Raw genomic sequence first — 26,174 nt, forward strand, 5'->3', positions numbered from 1 at the left:
CACACAAAATAGGGCCAGAGTTAAAAAGAGCCCAAACCTCCTCCTGTCTTTGCTGCTACCATTTTGGTTGATGGAGCAGTACAATTAGGGCTATACTAAAATCCGGGATTTGTCCATTAATTTCTATGAGCAGTTCTCACTTCCGCCCGGAAGAAAGTTTTTAAAAAAGAAAAGAAAAAAAAAGTCTAAACGGAAGGAACCCGGGTGGTTCCAACTTCAGACAGTGCGATGACTTCCTCTTCTTTTTCTTATCTCTACGAACCTGGGCTAGGCCTGGATTGAGCTGCCATGTTAAGTCCGGGCAAGTGAACGGCGGAGGAGAATGCTGCCCTCACGGCTGGCAAAATCGTAAGAAACTGTCAATCGAAGAGATAAGCAAGAGACCGCAGACTCTGACTGTTATCGTTAAATCTTTACGAGCAGTAAAAAGGCCGAGCGCCCGTTTTGCCCGTAACAAAGATGGCTGTAGACAGCCAAAAACAACAACAACAACAACCCCTCTCATTTCCCGAGGCGGTTGAGTCACCTGACGAGCTTGGCCCCGCCCCTTCCCTCGGCTCCGAAGTGCGTCACGTGAGCCGTGGGTTGCCCTGTCTGGAGAGGCCACGTGGGTCCTTTGCGGGTAAGTCCAGGTTCATCGGAAGCGGGCGAAGGAAGGAAGGAAGAGAGCGGGAGGGCCGCGTGGAGGAGCCGCTCAGTCCCTTCCCAGCCAGGCTCGGGGGGCGGTGGGGGCCTTTCATGTTGTCCGTAGGGCTCCGTCCGTTTAATCTCTCACAGGGCGAGAGGAGCGCGAATGGAAGCCGCTCCTCTTGGAAGTAAACAGGGCAAGGAATCGGAGTCAAGATGGACCAGGAGGCTGCAAGTGGGAAGGGGAGGGAATTCGGGGCAGATACCACTGAAGCAACGCAAAGGCAGGGCTGTCCGTCCGTCCCCCCACGCATACCCCCACTGGGACGTTGATGCGGCGGGTGGGCATACTGGAGCCTTGCGGGATCTGCTTGGATTTTCTTAGATCCAGGAGCAAAGTGGGGGGAAACGGCTCAGGGTGATGGACGCACGCTAAAGATCAAGGAACGGGGTTTTCTGAGCACCTGCTCCGGCCAGGAACCTGTGTTCAGTACGAGGACCGAGTTCTCCAATCCAACACACACACACACACACTCCTGGTTTGCCCCCTTAGCGTTTTTTTAAAAGCAAATATTTCAGTTGTTGCTATTGTTAGGCAACTGAGTGTCAGAAACTCTTGGCGATCTACTTGCACATCACTCAGATCTTCTGCTAGGTGCTGATCTGGGCAGGTTACCCAAATTACCCCATGTGGGATAGTCTGTTTACTCTCGTAATCAAAACATGGTAGGTGACTGCCTCCACACATGGTAAACTTGGGGCAGGTGAGTAGGTCTAAAGCAGACTTCACCAACCCGCTGCCCTCCAGATGCTTGAATTATAATTGCCAGCACTCCCGGCCATTGGCTATACTGGCTGGGCCTGATGGGATTTGAATTCCAAAACATCTGGAAGGCACTATGTGGGGGGGAAGCTGGTCTAAAGCAATTTTGTCCATTTTCATATGTCAAGGGTGACACCATATACCAGCTTTCCCCAACCTGGTGCCCTCCAGATGTGTTGCATTGCAAACATCCATGCTGGCTGGATATGATGGGAGCTGTAGTCCAACACATCTGGAAGGCGGCTGTTGGGGAAGACCACCATATACTCTACATAGAACTATGTAGGAGGCAATGACAATAGGTAACATGCTTGCTGAAGATGCCTGCCCCAGACCCAGGTGGAAAACTTGTGACCCTCCAGATGTTTTGGCCTACAATTCACTAGCCAGCACAGTCAGTGGTGAGGCATGATAAGTGTTGTACGCCAAAACATCTGGAAGGACACAAGTTGCCCACCCCCGCTAGGCAATAGACGAGATGCATTTAGAATCTGAGCTAGCGGAGACTTATGTGAAAACTGTATTCATCACGAGTCATGCTTATGCTGCATGCCCAACGTCTGTGTTTGCTTTTTAATCGTGTCTTTAGACAGATACTTAATTCCTTTTCACTTCTAATCTCACTATAATAACGTAGATGAAAATTTTGTATCCAGCATGGCTGAGAAGAAGCCCTTGGGAGGACAGCAGCTGCTGCTGTTGCTGATCATTGCTGTTGCCTTCACACACTTAGCGGTTTGCCCATTTACGAAAGTAGAGGAGAGTTTTAATCTGCAGGCCATCCACGACATTGTGTACCACAAGCTGGACTTGGAGAAGGTGAATGGGATTATTCTTTTGGCCAGTCCTCTTGATTTAGAGATCTCCCTTTTTTATGACTAGGGTGCTGTTGAGTTTACTTTCATAGGAGCAAAGAGTGGGTTTCGGATTACCAGTATCATCTTTAAAGCTCAGCATGTTTTTAGCCTCTCCGCTCATCGTGACCCAATTTGAATGGGATAATGTGGGAACGATGCTTGCCACTTTCATTTGCACCTGGATTATTTATTTAGAGTATTTTTATCCCGCACCTCAGCCAAAAAAGGCTCCCGGAGCGGCTTACAATTGATCAGTAAAGAAGACAGCCTTTACAAAATAACCCAGGAGCTGGGTTGCTTCCATGATGTGCGAACCTGGAACTTTGGGTTGTTCAGGAAGGAACAACCCAGAGTTTTAACCCAACAACAAAACATGTTTTTGTAATCCAGATGCAAGTGAAAGTGGTGAGCAGGCAGCACTCAACTATTCATGAGTTAAACATGTGACTGTGAGGCCTGGCATTACTATCCCATCTTGCATTTTTGGATGTATGTATTTGCTAGTATCTGTACAACATCATAGAAACATAATAAAAAGCAATACATAAAATATATTGTATGTACACTACATGAGAAAGTCTTGCATAAACAGATGGGTCTTCAACATTTGGCTAAAAATAAAAAGTTGGGGATGTGTCTAATGTCAGGAGGACGATTATTCCACATACTGGATGCCACTATACTAATTGCCCTGCTCCAAATGACTGCAGAGTGGACCACTGAAGTATGTGGCACCGCCAGGAGATACTTGGATGAGTGTGGAAGACTGAAAACTAACCAGTTAATTTGGCTGGATTGGAAGACAAGCACTCTTATGTATTTCTCTTGTGGGTAATTCTAGCTGAAGCACTTAATTTGCGAATTTTGTTCACATGTGTAAATAGAGAATAGAGGGAAATGCACTTCAGTATATGTCTTCTTTTACTATGTGAACAACAATGAATAACTCAGGGTGCTTCTAGATGGGGCTTTGATCACGCCACTCCATTCCTCATTTGCAGAATTTTATGGTGTCTAGACATAACAACATAAGAAATGCCATGCTGGGTCGGACCGAGGGTCCATCTAGTCCAGCACTCTGTTCACACAGTGGCCAAGAAGCTATCAGCAAGGCACCAACAAGCAGGACATGGTGCAACAGCACCCTCCCACCCATGTTCCCCAGCAACTAGAGTATACAGGCTTACTGCCTCTGATACTGGAGGTAGCACCCAACCCATCAGAACTAGTAGCCATTGAGAGCCTTCTCCAGGAATTTATCCAACCCTCTTTTAAAGCCATCCAAATTGGGGGCCATCACTATATCTTGTGGTAGTGAATTCCATAGTTTAACTATGAGCTCTGTGAAGAAGTACTTTTATCTGTTCTGAATCTCCCACCTATCAGCTTCATGGAATGACCCTGGGTTCAAGTATTTTGAGGGAGGGAGAAAAATGTCTCCTTATCCACATTTCCACGCCATGCATAATTTTGTACACCTCTATCAGGTGTATCCCCTTACCATCCTTTTTTCTGAGCTGAACAACCCCAGCTGTTGTAATCTTCCCTTGGGGCAGCTGCTCCAGCCCCTTGAACATTTTAGTTGCCCTTTTCTGTACTTTTCCCAGCTCTATAATAGCCCTGTTCAGAAGACACCTTAAACTATGGGTTTAAACACAATGAATAATGCCTTTTGCTTTATTCACCATGGTTAAACTTGTGTTTTAAGCTGTCTTCTGAACAGAGCCAATATCTCTTTTTAGGTGTGGTGACCAGAAGATGTAGGAGCCCCGGTTCACACAGAAGACCTTCATACAATCCCTGTACCTAAGGGTGGTTAGGAGGGACTGTATGGAGTGGGTAAAATTATCCTTTGGCTGCAATCCTTTGCTCACTTACTCAGAAATAAGCCTCACTGAACTCCGTGGAACTTACAGGAACTAGGTTCCAATTGTTAGTTTTATTGTTTTCTTTAGGGCTCTAGCTAACTTGTAGCACGTATGCTTTGCTTGCAAAACATTGGACGTTCAATTTCTGGCTTCTCTGGGCAAGGCTGGGAAAAACGCCTGTCTGAAGCATTGGAAAACCACTGTCTGTTAGTATAGAGCACTGGTCTTCAACTGGTAGGTCGTGAAGCACCCAGAGAGCTTTGGCTATTGGGTGGTATAGAAATGCAATCAATCAATCACGAGACCACTGCAGATGGGTCACAGCAATGCTGTTGCCACCGTATTGGGCAATTGTGAAAGTGGGTCCCACGTTGCAGGTTGAGAGTCCGAGGTGGGTCTCAGGCCTGGACCAGTTGAAGACCACTTGTATTGAGCAGCCTTCCCCAACCTGGTGCCCTCCAGATGTTTTGGCCTATGACTCCCAGCATTCACAACTATTAGTCATGCTAGCTGGGGCTGATGGGAGTTGAAGCCCAAAACATCTGCAGAGCAACAGGGTGGGGAAACTGGATACAGAGCGACACTACTGAGCTACATAGAGCAATGGTCTGAATTGGTATAAAGGCAGCCTCTTATGTTCCTGCTCTTGGCTGTGGATCAGACTGAAAATGTGGCAAAGTAGGTAATTGTATGATTGTTATCAAGTAAATTCCATTGGAGGGACTTACTTGATAACAATCATTTTGTTTCAAGGACTTAGTTGGAGAAGACCGGTGAATGTCAGCAGGACTACTGTGAAGTAAATGCTTTGGTGATGACAGTCCCATCTAATTTGACCCTCTTTGGCTCTAATCTAGAATAAGAAATAGAATTTTGACAAAGTGTTTTCTGTTGATGGTTATTCTTTCTATATTGTCTGTGCCATCAACTCCTTTTGTTTTTTTTTAATTGCAGTACGATCATCATGAATTTCCTGGAGTTGTCCCGAGAACGTTCCTTGGTCCAATTTTTGTGGCTGTGCTTTCTGGCCCAGCCATATATGTGCTGTCTCTGTTGAAAATGTCTAAGTTTTACTCCCAGCTGATAGGTATGAGATACGTTGTCCCAGCCAGGAACAACTCTGTTCTACCTGAGTATTCTGTCTTGCTGTTGTTCCGTAATACTGTGTAATCTCTCGTGCTGTTACATTGCTAAGGTAGCTTAGATCATCTTGTAATGTAACATTCAGTGTATTTCCACTACAGATAATGAATCTGTTTTTAAATTTTATTTTAACATAAGTCCGAGGAAGCCTGGGTTTGAGCGTGATTTACGCCTTGTGGCGGTTGCACAAAGAAGTGAGGAAGCAGTTTGGTTCAACCGTGTCCGTGATTTTCTGTCTGATAACTGCTACTCAGTTCCACCTGATGTTTTACTGCACCCGAACTCTCCCCAATGTGTTTGCACTTCCTGTTGGTAAGTAATTATATACTTCACGTTGCCTTTAGGCCACTGTTACAGTTAGGTGATTTTAGACCCCGCGTTGAATGGTGTTGCAGGAGTTGGGCTGGGAAGGCTTTAGTTTAGGGCTGTGCAAAATTTGGATTTGGATTCAGAATTCTGAAGCATGGCAGCCATTTTATGTGCGGGAGGGAGGCACGAGAGCACCTCCCTCCCACACACCCTTCCCATACTCAGCACATAAAATGGCCGCCATGCTTCAGAATTCCAAATCTGAATCTTCTGCAGCCCTGCTTTTAAGTGGCCATGTGTATTACTTCCATTGTAATTTCTCTTCTGTCCCTGTTCCCACCATTCCATACTTTCAACGGCTTCTACATTCCTGATATGTTAGAGTAGGGCTTGACAACTGCGTCTGGAGTCATTTCTGCCACCCCAGAACATTCTCTCCTCCATGCAGGGCTGCACTCCTGATGGTGACCCATGAAATCACCCCCTTGCTCTGCACAAGCAAAAAAAGAGGGGGAGGGTTCACTTGAGAGCAAGCTAAATTTGACCTGTTTACCACTCCACGTGGCAATGGATTTGTTTTAGTTTTGCTGCTGTGAATTTCCCTGCATTAGAGCACAAAACAACAACTCTGTTCACCAACCCTGATTTAGAAATAAATAAATATTCTGAGCACGTTCAGCTTCACATTTTAAAGTCACTTAGGGTACAATCCTAACCGGATAGTTGCCAGAAATCCTCTCCTCTGTGCTCCAGTGTCAGGTTTCCTGGGCCCTCAATCAAGCACACATTCTGGCAAACTGAGAGGGGGCACCTGAATCAGTTAAAGTTTTTATTGCAGGAAATCTCACGGCAAAAGCTTAATGGTTACACACTTCAGAAATCATATAGTTGATGGTCAGTAGCCTTAGGCTCCAAGAAATTGCAGAACAGTCAAAGGCTACTCACTACTACCGTGACTGAGATGCCAACCAATGTGGTTTCCCCATTGCTATCTCCACAGTTCAAAACTCAAGGGAAGGGTCAATCTATTCACGGGTTCCAAACCCGGACAAGGAATGGGGATGATTTCCGACATGATTCCTCAGTCAATCAAAGTGGCAAATTCTTGAAAGGCCCAACAAATCACCCAAAGAGAGCTAGTCCAACTTTGGATCATTCGTTGATAATTCCAGGCAACACGGTCAAGACTTAAACAAGATCAAGGGGAAGGTAAACCCACAGACACAAAGAGTTCCATGCCACTGCTTTCGCACTGGCAACTCCACGTCACCTGAGTCTAGGCAGAGTAAAGTCCAACAGTTGTAGATCAAACCCAGTCTGCCGGTACACTGAGCTGACGACAAACAAAGGCACACAATCCACAGCAAACAAGAGTTCAAGACTATGAAAAGCCTCACAGTTCACAGTTTGGATTGCTAAGGACTTGCTTTTCATGGCAAGTCCTTAGCAATCCAAAGTTCCAGTTAGGAGAGTCTGTGGAAAGAATGCCTCCAGAGTCTCACATGATGATAGATCCAAACAGGGAAGGGGCTCGTGCATTGTAGACAAGATGTTCTTAGCAAAGGCTCCTCACCTTTGCATCAGCTTAAAAAGGGAGGCTTAGGCCTCCTGTGGACCACTTGACAGACAAGGGCTTTTGGCCTTTCAGCAATGCCCCTTTCCAAACAGGACGGCACTGCTCAGCCCACCAGGATGAGTGGCTCCTCTGCAAACTCATCCTCCCAACTCTATGGTTCTCACAGACGGCTTCCCTGCCAAGGCCAGGGCAAGCAGGGTGGCTACCGGGAGTAGGGAAACTCCCCCATCCCTGCTCTGAGAACGCTGACAGAGATCAACTCACACAGATTCTGACATTCCACAGGCTGAATTGGCTCAAACTCTTCCAGACTGCTTCTAATTAAATCTTAGCTAAAACTTACAAGGCTCCATTACAGTGCTGAAGCTATTCCCTGACATCCAGCTGTCCTGCATGGGTGATTTCGCCTGTTTAGGTGTGGCTTTGGAGAGGGGGAGGGGATGACCTGGGGACCCACTGGGAAGCTGTGTGAAGTAGCTCTCCTCCCGTCCTCACCCCCTTTCCAGTCTCTCCACATTTCTGAGTGTGGAGATGTAGCTGGTGTGGAGAGGGCGGGGGGCATGATTTCTGGGAATCGAGGCCAGAGCCCTGGCTCTGACCTTGATTCCCCCAAACTGAACAGTCCGCTGGTCCAGTGCCTGGCGGCCGTGGGATTGCTTCCTCCAATTGTAGCTATGTCATGACAGTAGGAGTAAAATGGAGGTTGTTTCTGCTATCCTGCTTAACTTGAGAATAAGCACTGTTGTGTTGTAGAAAAGGATAACATATTTTAAAAGTAAAAAATAACATGAGCATCTGCAACCGCACCGTTGGCTGTGATGGTAAAATGTAATGAAAAATAGAAAAAAAGGGTGCTGTGGTGATCAACGTTAGCTCTGGTCAAGCTTGGCTTGCCAGGTGCTGATGTCGCTAGGTTTTGGGTGTTCATTTGGGGTGGGGAGGCTGGCTGCAGCGCCCTGACTTTGGCTCTGAGGTCCTAGCTGCACCATCGCTTTGGTTTGAAATAACTTTTCATTTTCTCAGTAGCTAATCATAACACAAACCATCTGTGGAACATGGTGGATACAAAAGAGACTGAGAATGGCTTGAGGTATTCTCTTGTCTACTGCTGTCCACAGACACACCTTCATAGCTCATATCGTTAAACACTCTCTAAAGTCCTGGGTAGGTGGATGGTACACATGGCAGAATCTAAGAAGTGAGTCATTAGCTTCCCACGATGAGTAAAACTCTCTGGAGGTCAGCTTATCTCAGGGAATGTCAGCCTTCCCATCCATTAAAATCTTCAGGAGAGGAAATAAGGTTGCCTCTTATTTGTAAGGAGAGATCTATGGGGGAAACAGCAGGGCCTTCTTGGTTGTGGCTCAAGTAGAAATCCTAAGGAATCCTGTCAGTGTACCAGCATGGGGAATTCTAGGAAAATCATGCAAGACCTTTCTATTTAAACTGGCTCTCAGATACAGATAGTTCTACGTTGCTTTATTTGGCATTGAGGCAACTGTGGCCTGCCAAACATTCATGGCTGGGGTGAATGAGAGTTGGAGCCCAATGTGGGCAATAGTCAGGGATGGTGGGAATTGTACTCCAACAACACCTCCAACAAGTTCCTCACTTCTGATTTTTTAAATTGGATGTTCAATATTTTCTCATTGTAACGTGTTTGGGTGAAGTAGAATTTCCCTTTCAATTGAGAATAGTTCAAACTCAAGCTCAACTAGAGATGTAAAAAATTTGGAAAATTTGAAGCCATGGGGTGGGGGGGAACGTTCTCCCCTTTTCCCCCCAGAAAAAAATTGATTTTTGTTTGATTTTTTTTAAAAAATGCATTATTAGTACTTTTTACAGATTGGAAGTCACTTTGTTACTTTAGGAACATAAAATGTAATTATGTACAAGTTGGATTGCCATCAACATTAGTAACAAAGAAAGTTATTTATGTCTCCACTAGTCCTCCACAGTATCAAGCAGACATAAAGCCCCCATTCCCATAAAAAGAATGGAAGGGAAAAAAGTGGGGACCAAGATTCAATGAATATGCATGAAATTTAATCAGACTCATTTCCTGAGCTATAGCTATCACTATCAGTTTCAGTCTCTGCTTCAATGGCAGTGCCCCCTAGAGGCAGAAATGCATCTTGCTCTTGCATTTGGGAGTTGTAGTCTCAGTTTGCAACCTGGACTTGCTTGTCCTTGGTGCACAGGAATTATAATAATCTGATACTGTACATAGTTTTTAGAAATCATTTGGAGAAGTAAATATATGAGCACCTTGTCTTAAACATTTTATTCATCATGCTAAAATAAAACATTCCATAATCCATTTTTTCTTCATTCTTTTCAATTTTTTGGGTTTTTTTTCCGGGCCTTCACATCTCTAAAATGATCTAGTGACTGACAAGCTCTGTATTCAGTATCTGGCTTGTTTGTTTGTTTGTTTACTAGTTCTACTAGCGGTTACATCTTGGATACAGCAAAAGCATCGCCCGTTTATCTGGTTCTCAGCTTTGGCAATTATCGTCTTCAGATCAGAGCTTTGTCTATTCCTGGGTCTTATGCTTCTGGTGACCCTGTTTAATAAAAGACTCTCCATTGTGAAAATGCTTTCCTATGCTGTTCCTGCAGGAACTTTTTGGTTAGGTAAGTGTTAAGTGGATTTGATCTAGTGGGACTTGTGAAATGTCTCTTCTAAAACTATCTAGCCAAGTCTTGAATAAGGGTTTCAGAGTGCAATCAAATGCATGTTTAGACAGGAGAAAATCATACAACTCCCAGCATTACTCCACCAACATGGCTGGCTGGGGAATCCTGGCAGTTATAGTACTTTTTTCTGTCTAAACATACATAGGATTGCACCCTTAAATGTTCTTTAGAAGATGGGTAAAACTGTGTGTATTATGTTTTAATTTGGCATGCAAAAAAAGTGTCTGTGTCCACAAAGCAGTTAAGCTGACTTGGTTTAAACCAGTTTGAGATCTGCATCACAAGTGGCCACAGGGAGTATGTTCTACACCCATCCTGGCACCCTGCAAGTGTTTGGAACTGTAATTCCCATGATTTCCAGCAAGCATGACCATGTTGCAACCCAATACATCGGGAGGGTATCAGGTTGGGAAAGGTGGAACACCCACACCATTTGGGATGAATTGGGGCATATGTACATGCATTCATGCAAGACTGCCCTGCCCATGAGGTCTGACCCTTTCAAAATACATTGTGTGTGTGCGTTTGTGTATTGAATGTACAAGCATATATGCATGTGCCCTGGTTGATGCAGAATGGTATTTGTGATATATGGATGTTTCTGTTCAAGCCCAAGGCTCACCATGTCTAGAGCATACAAACCAGAGCTGTGCGTGAACTTGCTCTTTGACTCATTGCCTTCAATTAATACTAAGGCATCTTTAATTAAGTTACTACTTAACAAAGTGTGGATGAGGCAGAATGAAGAGCAATTACAGCAGCCTGAAGTCACAGCATTTTTGTCATGGCAGGATGTACATCTTTCTGCCAATCAAGTTAGTCTGATGGTTTTTATTTGACTGTGATTCAAGTAGGTCCCATTTTATGTCTGTGAAGTGAAGACTTTGGTTAAATTAAAGAAGAAGTAGCATTCTCTGTTTAGCTCTTTACTCTTGGATGTTTTTTTTTTTTGCCTTTTAGGACTCACAGTGGCCTTGGACTCTGTGTTTTGGAGGCAGCTTCTGTGGCCTGAGGGAAAAGTACTTTGGTATAACACAGTTTTGAATAAAAGTTCCAACTGGGGAGTATCCTTTAAATGTTGGGCAAACCTAAATTGGTAGGCACAGCATAAGTAGAGTCAGATATTCTGACGTACTCATACTACTTAACTAGGAGTTGCTAGAAAGTGACTTGAGAAATGCCTCTTCTAAACTGTGTAGTCAAGTCTTAAATGAATGAAACTGGAACGAATCAACAAAGAAACCACAAAGCCTTGTTGATCTCACATCCCCACCAAATAACACTAACTCCTTGCACTATCAAGAACTGTACTCCGGCCGAGATGATCTTTTTGGACTCAAGTCTGAAGTGTCTTTAGCCCCTGCCATGCGTTAACATGAGTGATATGATATTGAGCATTATGTATTTCATGTTATGAACCTCACTAGAACCACTCAGATCAAAAAAGCACTGCTTCTGTTTTCTAGTTTTGTTTTTAAGCTTTTTTTTTTTTTTAAAAAAAATCACATCCCTCCTGTTTGGAAAGAGTACAGTCACATGGCCAGACTCCTTGCACATGGCACATGAATTCACATACCTGAATTCACTTAACTGTGTGGTTTCATATGTGACTTCAGCCTATCAAGAATAATCTCTTTCTATGCTTTTATACCACATCAGTTACTACAGGACCTGAAACATTGTAGGAGTAGGGTTGCCAGGTTAGGCAGTCTGTGGCCTTCCAGATTTTTTGGCCTACAACTCTCATTAGCCCTAGCTAGCATAGGCAAAGGTGAGGAATGATGGAAGTTGTAGGCCCAAACATGTGTAGAGCCACAAATTGCCCACCCTGGCATATACCTTCCAAAGACCTGAGGAGATAATGTAGCTATGGCGTCTACTGTATTCTTTCCCTGGTCCCTTAATTAATTTTGCTATTGCATTTATATCTTGCATTTTTTTCCTCCAAGGAACCCAAGGCGGTGTACATAATCCTCCTCCTCTCCATTTTATCCTCACAACAACAACCTTGTAAGGTGGGTTGGGCTGAGAGTGTGTGACTGGCCCAAAGTCACCCAGTGGGTTTCCATGGCTGAGTGGGGACTAGAACCTGGATCTCCTGACTCCCAGTCCAACACTTTAGCCACTACACCACATTTCCCTTCTTCCTTTTGCTGTGGCAAGCGGGCTTCCAGTTTTTCACCACAGCCTAGGTAGATGGGGGAGGGGCGGATGACCAAAGTGGGGCACACCTGCTTTGCATGCATGAGGTCTCGTGTTCAATCCCTGGCATTTCCAGCGGAAAAGAATCTGACCTGGTATAAGGCAGCTACCTCTGTCATGGAGCAGAAGATGTTATGGTGGGCTCTCCTGCACGCATGGCACTTTTAAAGGTATATGCAGTATCTCTGGGTTGTGACCTTGAAACTCTTACTGAGAAGAATAAGAACATAAGAAGAGCCATGCTGAATCAGACCAAGGGTCCATCTAGTCCATCACTCTGTTCTCACAGTGGCCAACCAGCTGTCGACCAGGAACCCACAAGCAGGATACGGTGCAACAGCACCCTCCCACCCTTGTTCCCCAGCAACTGGTGTATATAGGCTTACTGAGTCTGATACTGGAATGTAGACTTAACATGTAAGCCCTTTATACTTGAGCTGACTTAACTATTAAATACCTCTTAGGGTGCAATTCTGTGCATGTTTAGACAGAGAAAAGGCCTACAACTTGCAGCATTCCCCAACCAACCATGTGAACTACCTAGAGAACTTTGGCTGTTAGGCAGTATAGAAATGTAATAAATAAATAAAATTAAATAAAGACATGCTGGGAGTTTTAGTTCTTTTCTTTTGTCTAAACATACATGATTGCACTTTTAGTATCCACAAAATGTTCTACAGCTAGGAATGGTTTGTGTGTGTGTGTGTGTGATCTTTGGATGGTAAATGTCCTAAATGGGAAAGTAATATTTCTGAATCCCTTTAAACATGAGGGGTGGGGGAGGTTGGTTGTTTCCAGTGTTAGACTAACCTAAGTCCCATTTATTTCAATAGGGCTCTGTTAAGTAGGGCTAACATTGAATGCAGTCCATAATTTCCATCTTTATTCATGGCCAATATGAATAGCATACACATATGTTACAAAGAGAACTCAATACATGCTTTTCACTAGAAATTTCCTTGAATGCAGATGTGACTTTATAGAGAATATAATTGATAAAATGGTGATACATTTTGAATTACAAAATAATCCTTAACTTTTTTCTCCTTAAAGACCTCTCCTTTCTTGTGGTATTTTTATTCAGCCTTGCCTCGTGCTCTGGGATGCAGTATTATATTTATACCATTAGGTGCAGTGGACAAAAGGACCCGGACATTAATTCTACCTACACTTGGTTTTATTTTCTTGTATTCATTTCTTCCACACAAAGAGCTGCGGTTTATCATATACACTTTTCCAGTCTTCAACATAGTGGCTGCCAAAGGCTGCTCACGAATGTAAGTTTAGTATTATATCCAGAATTTGGCTTTATTACTGTTTATCACTTGCCAGTTTTCTAATGACTTAGAAGAAATGGTGTTTAATTTGTCTCATTCCATCAGGGTGTATATTTTAGTGTTTAGAAAGCCAGGTAAAATTGGTCCTAAGCCCTGAAGCGGGAGACATGGATAAATAGTAAAGTATAAAGTTATGTTGGCCCCTTGTGATGACTCAGGTTAGAAACAGAATCTTCTTGAATCCGAGGATTTGGAAAACTCCAAAGCAAAAATACGTAGTTTATGCTTGGTCCTCTGAATGTTGAAGTGCATTGAAGTTTCGAAGCGAGACAAAGAAGGTAAACCAAGAGGAGAGTCAGGGCTAGGAATTCTAGCAGTCCATGGGTGAGATTTCTTCACTCAACCCATCCAGATGGGTTGGACTATGGGAATGATGGCATTTGTAGTCTAACTGAAGGGTACCGGGTTGGGGAAGGCTGCCTAACAATTATAGCTCCTCTGTCTGTCTGAAGCTTTCCATAAATGCCCCCACTTTCTTTCTTAATCCCAGAACAACAATGCATCATAAATTCTTTAGAATATGTTAGGCTGACCTCAACATTTCCCTTTTTGCATAATTTCCTCCCATTACAGCTTTTCCTTGCAGGATTTTGGCTTTATTCCAGGTAGAATTCTAGACAGTTTTTAAGAGCTGGACAATTATTTGCAAGCAGGATCATAGGAAGATGCCTTATCCATTGCTCTACCTAGCTGAGTATCTTCTGCACTGACTGGCAGCAACTCTCCGGGGTTTTGGATAGGAATCTTTCTCAGCCCTGCATGGAGATGGCAGGGATTGAACCTGTGCCAAGCGTGTCCTCCTGCACTGAACTGTGGTCCTTCTCTGTTGCTTGCCCCCTCCCCTATTCACCTAGCGTGTGAATGGAAGGCACTTCTGCAAGCATATGGGGGACTTGTCTGTTTTCCTCCACCTGCACTTCATCACATGCTCCTTCAAAGGGTTTGCTGATTTTTAGAAGTAACTTGGGAGACCAGGCAGCTGGGGAGAAGGTGCTGGAGAAGCCCCAGGATATATATATGTGTGTGTGTGTGTGTGTGGATCTTGGAGGCACAAAGAAAATGTGGAACGAACAGCTATCTCCCATCACACCACAATAAGTTAAATATTCCTGTACAGCACAAAAACAAATCCATTGCTATATGTTGCTATGTGTCTAAGGCAGAGGTGGACAACTTCTGGCTCTCCAGATGTTTTTGCCTACATCTCCTATGATCCCTCGCTATTAGCTATGCTGGTTTGGGCTGATGGGAGTTGTAGCCAAAACATCTGGAGGGCCACAAGCTGCCCACACCTTGTCTAACAGAACAAATGTTTAGGTACCAAAGGAATTGCTACCTTTAAAAATTACAAAGTTATAACTAAAAGTAGGGTAAAGACATGAAGATAATGTTCAGAAATAAAAAAGAGTAGAATTAAATATTTTTAAACTTAAGAGTTTAAATTGACTTGCTCTGTTAATAATGACAGTCATTCCTCCAAAAGTGAAGAAATAATTTGAAGATAAAATCTTAATAGTATAAATTATACTTGCTTCCTGGTACGTGAATGAGCTTTGGTCTCACATGCTGTCCTCCTCCCCTCTTCTGGCACAGCCACCAGAAGGGAATCAAGTGGTTTGGCTTCCATTTTTAACTAACCACACTTACATTATGTTGAAATCCAGACAAACTGGTTAGTTTTAACTGGTTTATTGGAACAAGATTTCAAATCTTGGTTTATGAAATGGGCTTGTTCCAATAAATCATGGTTAAGATTAACTACAGATTAGAGTTCAGACATAACCCTAAACTGTGGTTAACTGAAAACTGAAGCGAAAGCTTTCGATCTCCTGAGGGCCATGCCAAAGGAAAGTAGGGAGAACAAAACACATGAGCTCAGAGGTTGTGTATGTAGCAATAATCCATAATTTCTTTGTAATATCGAAATGCAGCCTAAAAAACATTATCCTTCTCTCACGATATTTACTAATGAAGCCTTTTAAAAAACGGTTTTCCATGTTATAGTTGGATATATTTTGCGAAGGCAAGATCAGTCACTAAGTACCCTACCATTTTCTCTTTCTTCACAGTCTAAACAATTACAAGAAATCGTGGCTGTATAAGTTAGGATCCCTATTCGTTGTAGCACATCTTCTAGTGAATGCTGCTTATGCAGGAGCATCGCTCTACGTTTCACATTTCAATTATCCCGGAGGAGTTGCCATGCAGAAACTGCACCAGTTAGTACCTTCAACATCAGGTGCGTAAAGCGGACTGAAAACTTAAGCAGGCATTTTAGCTTGTACCCTCAATAGTCTGCTAGGGCAAGCCACGCGTTACACGCTCTCATGCATTTGCAACGTTTCGAACACCGCCCACTGAGGGAAGAGGAACAGGAGTTGCGTTGAGAAGGAAAAATGGTTAAGGAACCAACCTGTACGCGATGCTTCTAGCAGGAACCTACCCGTACACTATGTTCATCGTTTAAGGCCCTCCCACAGGTGCCTCCACTGAGGGAGGCTCGGAAGGCAAAAACAAGGAGAGGGCCTTTTTGGTGGTGGTCCCCAATTATGGAACCAGCTAGGCCTGCTTGGCACCAATTAGGGTTTAAGACCTTTCTCTCCTCTAAGGCATTTGGCCACATACGATGAAGGTTTTAATTAGGTCCTGGATTTTTCTTACTGCTTTTAAAAAACTGTTTAGATAGGTTAGTGTGCACTGACTGTTTTATACATTTGTATGTAAATGGTTTTTAATACTATCTATATAAAGTTGTTTTAGTGCTTTTTAACCTTTGTAAACTGTCCAGAGAGCTTTGGCTATTGGGCAGTATAGAAATGTAATGAATGAATGAATGATTTCCTACTCTACCACTTCCTCACTCCAAAGTCTCTGTAAAGCCGCTTTGCTTTGGGAGGGAAGGCATGGGAGAGGGGAGTCATTGGGGCATAGAGTTGTCAAGTGTGTCCTATAATCACCCTCTTTGATACTAGCTGTAATGCTGGGAAGGTCGACCGCTGTTGTTTAACTGCGCTGTCACAATTGTGTGCACAAACAAGAACCAGTGTTGGTGGTGAGATGCCAAGTCAGCAGAGCCCGTTCAGAGAAGATTGTAAAGCAGGAGTGTTGAACCTCAGGACTGTGGCCCAAATCCAGTCCACCAGGGGTCCCAGTCCGCCCCTCCAGGTCTCGCCACCACAAATCATTTGGGTGGTTTCCCAGCTTCTGCGCAGTTTTTTTTTCTCATTCTGAAAGGTTTTCTCTTAAGCAACTGTCAGTAAGAGCTTTAAGCTCAAACGTGCTGGCACTTGTGGTATTTTGGCTTCCCTGAAATGCGACCACAGGAGGTTCAACACGTCTGCTGAAAAGGAAGGCGGCCACCAGGAAGAGAGCAGAGAGAAGTTCTGAGGGAGATCGTTGAGGCAAAGCCTCTCAGTCTGAGCCCAGCAAGAGGGGTGAGACAAACCTTGAAAGAGGTTTATGAGAAGAGACGTCCAGCCTGAACCTGAGTGTGATGAAAAGGGCTTCTGTGTTCTAATTATAGGTGTGCACAAATGGACTCTTGCAATTCTCCACCCTATTTATGGGCAAGGAAATTGGTGGCGAGGCGGGGGCGGGGGTGGGAATTTCATCAAATTTCTTCAGGGGTTAGAGAGACTCTCCCAACAGTTTGTCAGATTGGAGCTCACCATTAGCAGTGGTTGTAGCACAGCTTCTTTCTTTTTTCCCCTCAGGTTTTTGTTTTGTTTTCAGCACTGCAAACTGTGTTGGCAGCCTGGCTCCCGTTTCCTCGCTCATAAGAACTTCTCTAAGTTTTCCCACTTTCAGCATTTTTTTTTCAACCTTCAATGGGAATGATTGAAAAAAAACTTGGAAGACATTTTCAGCACAACACCTAGTTCTAATATCTGTTTACTACCCAGAAATTGTATTATTATTTATTTGCTACGTTCATAACCCCCTTGAGTCCTCCAAAGAATTCAACGTAGCATGCATGGTTCTCTGACACCCTATTTTAACCTCACAACAACCCTGTGAGGTAGGTTAGGCTAAGAGGTGGTGACTGGCCTAGGGTCACCCTGTGAGCTTTATGGCTGTGTGGAATTTGAACTTGGCTCTCCCCAGTTTTAGTGTGGCTCTCTTAACTGCTTTGCCACACTGGCTCTCATTGACTTGAAGAATAATTTTGGCAGCCAGAGAGAAGGTGGTCAGGACCTGTTCCCCACCGCATCCTTCCACCTTCAATCCTTTCTTTTCTTCCTCTCTGCCATTCCTCACACATTTAATGCCACCCACTCCCCCTACATTGCAGAGCTTTAGTTTTCGGAACTGGCTTCTCGGGAATTGGCTATTCGATGCAAGAGAAGTCATTCCTAAGGAGCTGCATTTGCAGAGGGGAGGGAACCTGTGGCCCTCCAGATGTTGGACTGCAGCTCCCATAATCCCTGACCATTGGCCATGCTGGCTGAGGTTGATGGGAATCAGCCCTGCTTGACATGTTACAAGTAGTGCTGCCAAGCAGATGCATTTCTATTCTTCACGCTTCCCCTGCAATGTCCAAAAGAGAACTCATGTAAGGGAGATGCACAACAGAAAGGTTTTTCCCCCTTTGCTGAGAAAGAAAGAAAGATTAGAGGGGAAACCCAGAGCGGATTTTTGTGGGAAGGGACTGAGCTGGTGCTGAAATCAAATTCTTGGACTGAGCATGAGCTCAGAGGCAGAGACGTTCTTTAATTTGAAATGTATATCCACCCCTCCCCCTTTTGCTTGGGCCACTGTTTTGCACTTTGCTCTAGCTGCTAGACCACAGGCAGATCCTGCAAGTCTGTCCGCCCAAATATAGTCTTACAAACAGTGGAGGCTGGTGGCTCCAATATCAGTGAGGCGGTGAATCTGCTTCAGGTTTCAGTCAGAACTACTCAGAACACTAAAGGAGCTAAACAAGGTGCTTCTGCACCTTAGATAGCTCCTTTAAAGTTCTGACAGAAACCTGGAGTGGATTCACCACCTCACTGAAATAGCCACCTGCCTCCACTGCTTACAAACCTTTCTCTTTGCTTTCAAGTGTCTCCATCTCGAAGGGCTAGTTATTGAGAAGTGTTGTTTCTTCTCTTTTTCAGATGTCTCAGTCCATATTGATGGGGCTGCAGCACAGACTGGAGTTTCTCGGTTTTTGGAAGTCAATTCGGATTGGAGGTAAAAACAAACAAAACGTGATGTTTTCCAGATTGTTCTTCTCCCTGTTTTCTTTGCATGAATACACTTGCCAGCGTGATCACCATTTGCTCTTAAGCAGCAGGTCACTGTCACAAAGACTGGAGAGCAGCAGGTGAGTCCAGTGACAGGACTTAGCTGGTGCCATAGAAAAGGAAAGTTTGAACTTACCATAAATTTGCATTCTCAAGGATTCTGAGGTGGGGCAGTCTATACATTTGGGAAGCACCTCCTTCTGATTGGCTGACAGGGCTCCAGCAAGCAACACCACCAAGGAGAGGGGCTTCCCCTCAGCTCCCAGACCAAACCCGGAACCTGGAATAAACCCCATGAGCCCTAACAAGGGAAAAGTATATTAAAAAGACACCAGAAAACTATTCAACAATATAAGTTAATGAACTGGTACACGCTGAAGAAACGGAAACACTAGGAGATCCCACTGGAACCATTTTGAGATATTACTTACAGCACCTTCACTGCTTTATTGGCACCCGTGGGCCTTAGCTCCTCATAGATACCACTTCATGGGTGTTGCAAGCCAATGAACCAGAAGCGGAATGCTGGCCCCCAAACTGTGACTGAGGAGAGCAAATAGCGCTGCTTGCTTTCTCCGCAACATTCAAATTGGTGTCCACCTCCTGTGAGGCTTTGTGGAATGCCATGAGGTACAGCCACGTGACACATAGGTCAGGTGGTGAGGAGGTGACAGAAATATGCAGCCCAAATAGTGGTGCTCACCAGTCTCGTTTGGTTCGGCACTGGCTGTTTTCCTGCTCTGCTCTGTGAGAGGAGAAGCCAGGCTGAGGAAGCTCTTCCAGGAGCGTAAGGACGTCTCCCCAGGAACGCTCGTCTCTCCTCAGCGGTACTCTTTTCCTCAGACTTCGGGGGTTGGAGTACAACCAAGAATTGCCCAAGTCCCTGCCTGAGAGGGAGGATCTCTTCCACACATTAATAAGTTGCTGAAGTACAATTCAAACTGCATTGCAAGGGCTCAGTCATAAGTCTGCTGCCTACTAGCCAGATGGGCCTAGTCTGGGAGCGGAGGGAAGCCCCTCCCTTTGGTGTCACTTCTTACTTGAGCCGTCAGCCAACCAGCAAGAGCCACCTCCCAAATGTATAGACAGCGCCACTCTGGAACCAGTGGAGGAGGGACTGCTTTTCCCTACATCCCAGGCAGTCTTCTGCACAGACAGTGAGGAAGCAGAGCATACAATCTGAAAATGGCACCCCAGAGGTTATTGGAAGTGGAGCAGGGGTCTCTTGCATGCTGCTTTTGGCTCAGCTGGTCTCACTGCCCAAGGCCACAGGCCCTCGTGAAAGAAGCAAAGAGCTCATGAGTGAAGCATACCCCGGGGCCTCTGAAACATCCTTGAATATTGGACGGATATTTATTTATTTACAATATTCATATACCGCTCCCCATCCAAAAGACTTCAGAGTGATAAACAATTGTTTATTTACAATATTCATATGCCTCTCCTCATCCAAAAGGTTTTGGAGGGCTTTCTCTGTTATGGCATCCTGGTTGTGGAATGCCCTCTCCTTGGAAATTGACTGGCTCAGACGCTGGTTTGTTTCGGCACCAAGTTAAAATGTGGCTTTTAATCAAAGCCTTTGATGTCGAAATTTGCCTAAAACTTCATGGAGTTCAGTTGTTGTTGTTGTTTGTATTACTGCTATTAGCTTGTTAATAGTTTAATATGTTCTAGCTGTGCAAACTGCTTGAATTGATTTTATCTGTATGCTGCCCTGAGATCCCGATGATATAAGACAGGATGCAAATGTTTTAATAAATATAAACTATATATATATATATATATATATATATATATATATATATATATGAATGATACAATTTTTAAAAGAACAAAGTTCTCAAAACAAACAAACCAGTACTGGTAAAACCGCAGCCAGTCATTCATGGAAAGCTTTCTGAAACAGCAATGTTTTCAGGAGGTTCCTGATGCAATACGATGTCCAAAAGTAGAGAATTCCGTAGGCACTGGAAGTTCCTCATGCATCTTATGCTACTTTGGTTTGGCTTGGACTGGCTGCTCCTGCACTGGTTCAAAGCTACAAATGAGAAGGCGGATGTAGTTCAGCTGCAGAGCATGCAGGAGGCCCCATGTTCAACCCCTGGCGTGTCCACCCCTTAGGCTTCAAATTCAGCTACTGCTTCATCTTGTATGGCAGTGGTGGATGCACTCCTTAGCCTAATTTCAAACACTGCCCGCACGCGATTGCTTCAGTCCTCTGGCAAGAGCCATCTATTTTTTCCCTAGCAGGTGCTGCATAGGAAGAGGGACGGAGGGAGAGATATTTGGCCCTGCCTTTACTCACTGGGGGCTTTGGCTCTGTCCACTGCCAATATGCCGCTCCCAACAGATCACCAATAAAGGAATATGGCCCTTAACAACAACAAAAATTGCCCATCGCTGTTTTACAGGAAATGCCTGGGATTTCACCTTCTCCTGTATGCTTTTGCTTCCTCTACAGCTTTACTGCGAGCATTAGACAAATGGGGAAGGGAGGAAGATTCCATTCCACTCAAGAACAACTATTTCTCTTTAATTAATTAAGTCCTGTTGTTTGAGGGGCATGCCTGGCATACTGTTCAAATCTGACTTGATTTGCATAGTTAAAGGTAAAGTGGTTGCTTCATTTGCGAGATGACTATATCTAGATTCTCACCATCTCCTGACCAGCCAGAGAATAAATCTTGACATTTATCGTTTGGTTGCATGTCTGGTATTAAAGGACAGTAGCAGAGAGAGAGAAAACCCAAACTACATAATTGTTGGCTGAGGGCAAATGTTTAGAGCTGATGTTTAGATTTTGGGTGAACAACACAAGTTTTTCTTCTTCTCCACTTCAATGAATTTGAACCTGGGATATCTCTGCTTCATTAGTCCAGAAACTGGGAACATACCCCAGGTCTGGAAAAAAAATGTAGTTTTCAAATAGATTCTCATTTTGTACTGGAGAGTTTAATACCACAGAATATGTATGTGTAAAATACGTATTTTCATGAGTTGTGGGTTTGTAACCCACCTCCATGTGAAACTAGTTTAATAGATTTCCACAAAGTTCACATAGGGGGTTTTCAATTCCCATTAATAGAAATCTGCAGAAAGAGTTTGAATTTTCAAAAACTGGGGAGTACTTCCCCTTCAAAAATCCCAAACATTAACTGAATAAATATAAAGCAAGATTAAAATATGTGAGAAACATTCTTCCGTCTTTCCCCTTTAGTGGAAGCTTGCATTCAAGATTTGGGACCTAAATAAACAAAGTGACTCATAAGGGTCATCTGAACCATAGCTGCCTTTCATTGCCATGCCAAGAAATGCCTTAAGAAAATTACAGGCGTTGTATTATTTTGCTTGAGAGACTTGACTGCAATAAGCTTGACATAAATGCTAACACAGGCTAGGCTCTCTAATCTTGGCATTGCAGCTACTGAATTAGAATGAAAGAGTATCGTATTTAGGATGAAAGAGTATCATAGAATAATAGTATTCAGTGAAGCTTGCATCCTAATAACAGCTCTTCATAGCCAAAGGTAAAGTATTGCTTGAAGCGTTGTCCAGGTGTGTAGTTTTACGCAGCATCTGGGCCAGACTTTCTATTTCAATTAGAAGCTGAATCTGGTATGTCACCTGGTAACTAGCATACCATTAATGAGAAAGATGGGGAAAATTTGCCTAGTGATGTGCAGAAGTTCCTTGAATTAAAAGTCTGTAGGAGTGTGGTCAATGCTGTTTTGGATAGAACCTATTCTCCATAGTTAGGAATGGAGGCCAGCCCTTTTGAATAGCGGACTGCCTTATTCCTGTCATGGGTGTTGGACTTCTCTCAGCCTGAGGCCTGAATTCTGTTTTGGAAAAGTTCTTGGGGGCTGCATTCTGGTGGTGTGTGGAGGCAAAGGGGCAACATACCAGCATATTGTAACTTAAATCTCTTACTGACAGTAACTTAAGCCTTAGGAGAGGCATTTCAGTATTTTAGAATGTGGAAAAAAACAGTAAAAGCTGGGAATCCACCAAACGATTGGTGATTGAGGGGAAGGGGGTGGGCTGTGACTGTTTGGGGACCAGAGGCAGGCTGGATTTGGCCCCTGGGCCTGAGGTTGTGTACCGCACCCATTCTGTGCTCTCTTCACTCTCAATCTCCTGGAGAGGCCGTGCGACTATGAGGAAGTTGGCGGAAAAGTTGCCCTGTCTCTGTCATAAAGCAGTTGACAATTTGATGTCTCTCAGACTCTTAAATGTTAAACAAAGCAGTAAATAAGGAAGGCACAGGGCAATACCTTGCAGCATGGATACGATGCAGGGCTGAAGGCATTAACTGGTGTGATTAACTGGAGCCAGCCAGCCAGGCTCTTCTGCTAGCTCCCCCAGCGCCTGCATCCTGTTGCAATGTCCTCCACCCTTTTCTGCTGCTGGAGGATGCCAAACTGGTACTGTAGAGTCATGGCACAAGGGCAGGGAAATCAATAGGTATAATTTCCCTCTCATTGGGATGATCTTGCTAGCCAAGCAGAGAGAAACTTAGATAGGGATTTTGAAGATCCTGATAATGAAAAGTACTGTGCGGTGGAAGTTTCCTGAGGTCCGAAAGACCTCTTTAATTCTGAAAGCAGTGGAACATGGGCTGTGCTTAAAAGATTTTTGAGATTCTGCAGTAAAGAGGGTTCTTAAATGATCCCTTGTCTTAAGAAACGTTGTTGTTTTTTGGGAAATATAATGATGGCTAACAATGTTTGAGTGTTCAAAGTCCAAGTAGAACCATGGTCATTTGGTTCATATGGTAATTCAGTAGTATTGTTTGACCACCCCCAAAAAACAATGCAGCTGCAAGTTCCATATTATGGTTTCTATGCATTATTGGACGTATGTTATAGACTTCATAATTGCCATGTCTAACCTAAATAACACTTTTATTCTAAGTAGAGCCCTATCTTGAATTATTATTTGTCCTGCCTTATTTGTATTGTAATAAAATAGTGGGGGGAAACAAGAGGTCGAGCATAAGAACTGAGCCAAATAACTTCTTTTTCTGAAAACCAAAAGGGATTCCCTATAGAAGCTTAAAAGATCCAGTCAGTTTTATACTGATTATATTGGGTTCAACAGAGAAAAGCAAACTTAAAAACAGAATCTGATGTAATCATGTATAGAAGTTTTGAATGACTGGGCAATGCTGTATTATCTTTACTATTCAGTTACCAAATAACCCCCTTTTTAAAGCCTTCTTTGTTCCATATAACATAATAGATGCCCTCCTCTCCTGGGAATGCTTCTTTCAATACTACTCTATTGATTCACCTTCCGCTTTCTCTGCTAGAACCTAAATCCATTCAGAGTATCTAAAATGGCCTTTCCCAACCTGGTGCCCTCTAGAAGTGTATGTGCTCAGACCCTTAGGTGAACTTTGGAGATCCTCCTTTGGGGACTCTCACCAAAGGAAGTCTGGTGGGCAACTACAAGAGAGAGGGTCTTCTCAGTTCTGGCAACCCGTTTATGGAACACCCTCCCCAAGGAGGCTCGCTTGGGAGCCTACATTGTTCTCTTTTCAGCGCCAGGTGAAGACCTTTCTTTTCTCTTGGGGATTTTAGAGACCTAGTTTTTAGATTTTATGGCTGTTTTTATAAATCTGTATATTTATATATTCCTGCGCTGTTTGTCAATATGTATTGTATTCTCTAAGTGTTTGTAATCAGCCCAGACAACATTAGTTATTGGGAGGATTAAAAATAATTTAAAAAATATTCATTCCTAACATAGAATCATAGAATAGCAGAGTTGGAAGGGGCCTACAAGGCCATCGAGTCTAACCCCCTGCTCAATGCAGGAATCCACCCTAAAGCATCCCTGACAGGTGGTTGTCCAGCTGCCTCTTGAAGGCCTCTAGTGTGGGAGAGCCCACACGATCTTTTTAGGCCCTGCCTCATGAAGCATAAAGAACAGCCTTCCTCAAACTGGGTCCCTCCAGATATTTTGGCTCCATCAGGCCCAGCCAACATGCCCAGTGGGCAGAGGGGATGGGCACCCTAGGCCAAAACAATTGAAGGGAGCCAGGCTGGGGAATACTGACATACAGTAAAATGTATTGATTTTTAATCTAGGTGTAGTTGTTGTAGTAGTCATCCATAATGCTCCTTCATTTATTTATTTTTAAAAATTATAGACAGCCTTCACTCACAAAAGTGGATTCCAGGGTAGTGGACAAAGATAAAACAAACATCAACAATATCATAAAAGACCATTAACCTCAATCCATAGAAGTGAGGATAAACCAAATCAACAGCTAAAAACCTCACAAACAACATTAATATGACCAGGAAAATAAAAACATTTTAACATGGCACTTAAAACAATACACAGAATAGATGTATTTCCTTCACATCCACATAGGTTTCCCTCCCACCCCTTCCTTTCTTTTTTTGGTGCTGTGGCAAGAGGTCTCTGTGGAAGCTCCCTTGAGATTTGGGGGCAATTTGGCATGTTGCAATATTTAAATTAGTTTGTTCTCTTACAGGTATGACAAAAGGGAAGACCTTAAACCAGGTGACCCACTGATGTTCTCCTACACACATGTACTTATGGAGATGGACCCTGTTCAAGTATCACATTACAAGACAACCCACAGAGTACTGGCACATATACCTGGCACCAGTGGGGTCGTATTGAATTTTTCAGCACTACCTCCCATTTCCTTAAACTTGAAATCTAAACTAGTATTATTGGAAAAACTTCCTACTTCTGGAACATAAATTTGAATAAGCTTTGAATACATTTGCCGGTGAAATTCTGTTGCACTAATTCAAAACCATCATGCAATGTGTGTAATTGATCATGAGAACCTTCCATGATTCCACTAATTTCTCTTCCTTATGTGAGTGGGTTGGATATGTACACATTTCTATTTAGTGCCAGCTGTATATACTTTTCATGCAATTGCTCTGTTCAAAAATTGTAATGTAGAAAGTTCTGTGTCATGTGTTTCATAAAGATGTGATGTACAGTTTAACATTACCTAGTAATATACATCTAATGGATTTGTATTGTTTTTATGTAATTCTGTATGTGTGTGTGTGTGTGTGTGAAGGGTATTTTAATATTTCCCCTTCACTAACTGCTAAGTACTATTTTTGTTATTTAGGACCATAATATCTAAATCTATTCTGGGATGATTCAGACAAACTTACTGACTATACACTGAGGTAGAGCAGGATTACAGCTGCCTGCCAAGAGAACCTGTTTTTCTGGATGTAAACTTGCAGGTGTCACATTTGAATAGCATCTACATCTGAAAAATCCAGCATGCATAGAGCCAAGCTGTACAATTTAACATCTCCTACATAATCTGGGAATTGACTGCATGATTTGTGTCTGTATCTCTTGGATTGTATGCACATGTGTGTGGGTACAGTTACTCACACACATCCTATGGCAAGATTTCTGAATTAGGTTCCCTGTCTTTATAGAATGACAATTGTGGGGAAATCAAGTTGAAGGTATTAACAAGATATTCTTA

The 26,174-nt window shown here is 43.5% G+C and overlaps 1 protein-coding gene across 2 annotated transcripts; it reads left to right on the forward strand.

The window, feature by feature from the left end:
• Window positions 1–574: 574 nt before the first annotated feature.
• ALG12 (ALG12 alpha-1,6-mannosyltransferase) lies at window positions 575–26,161 on the forward strand. Of its 2 annotated transcripts, none has more exons than XM_063134102.1 (10): window positions 575–622; window positions 2,107–2,269; window positions 5,130–5,262; window positions 5,457–5,630; window positions 9,646–9,840; window positions 10,864–10,967; window positions 13,159–13,382; window positions 15,512–15,681; window positions 18,542–18,617; window positions 25,176–26,161. In XM_063134102.1, exons 2-10 carry the CDS (start codon window positions 2,108–2,110, stop codon window positions 25,408–25,410), a joined length of 1,473 nt encoding a protein of 490 aa, XP_062990172.1. In that variant the 5' UTR covers window positions 575–622; window position 2,107; the 3' UTR covers window positions 25,411–26,161. The 2 variants fall into 2 exon arrangements, with proteins under 2 accessions (XP_062990172.1, XP_062990173.1); XM_063134103.1 differs by having other exon boundaries at window positions 580–622; window positions 2,088–2,269.
• The last annotated feature ends 13 nt before the right edge of the window (window positions 26,162–26,174 follow it).

The sequence above is a fragment of the Elgaria multicarinata genome, chromosome 9, assembly GCF_023053635.1.
Source record: "Elgaria multicarinata webbii isolate HBS135686 ecotype San Diego chromosome 9, rElgMul1.1.pri, whole genome shotgun sequence".
Taxonomy (NCBI): Eukaryota; Metazoa; Chordata; class Lepidosauria; order Squamata; family Anguidae; genus Elgaria; species Elgaria multicarinata.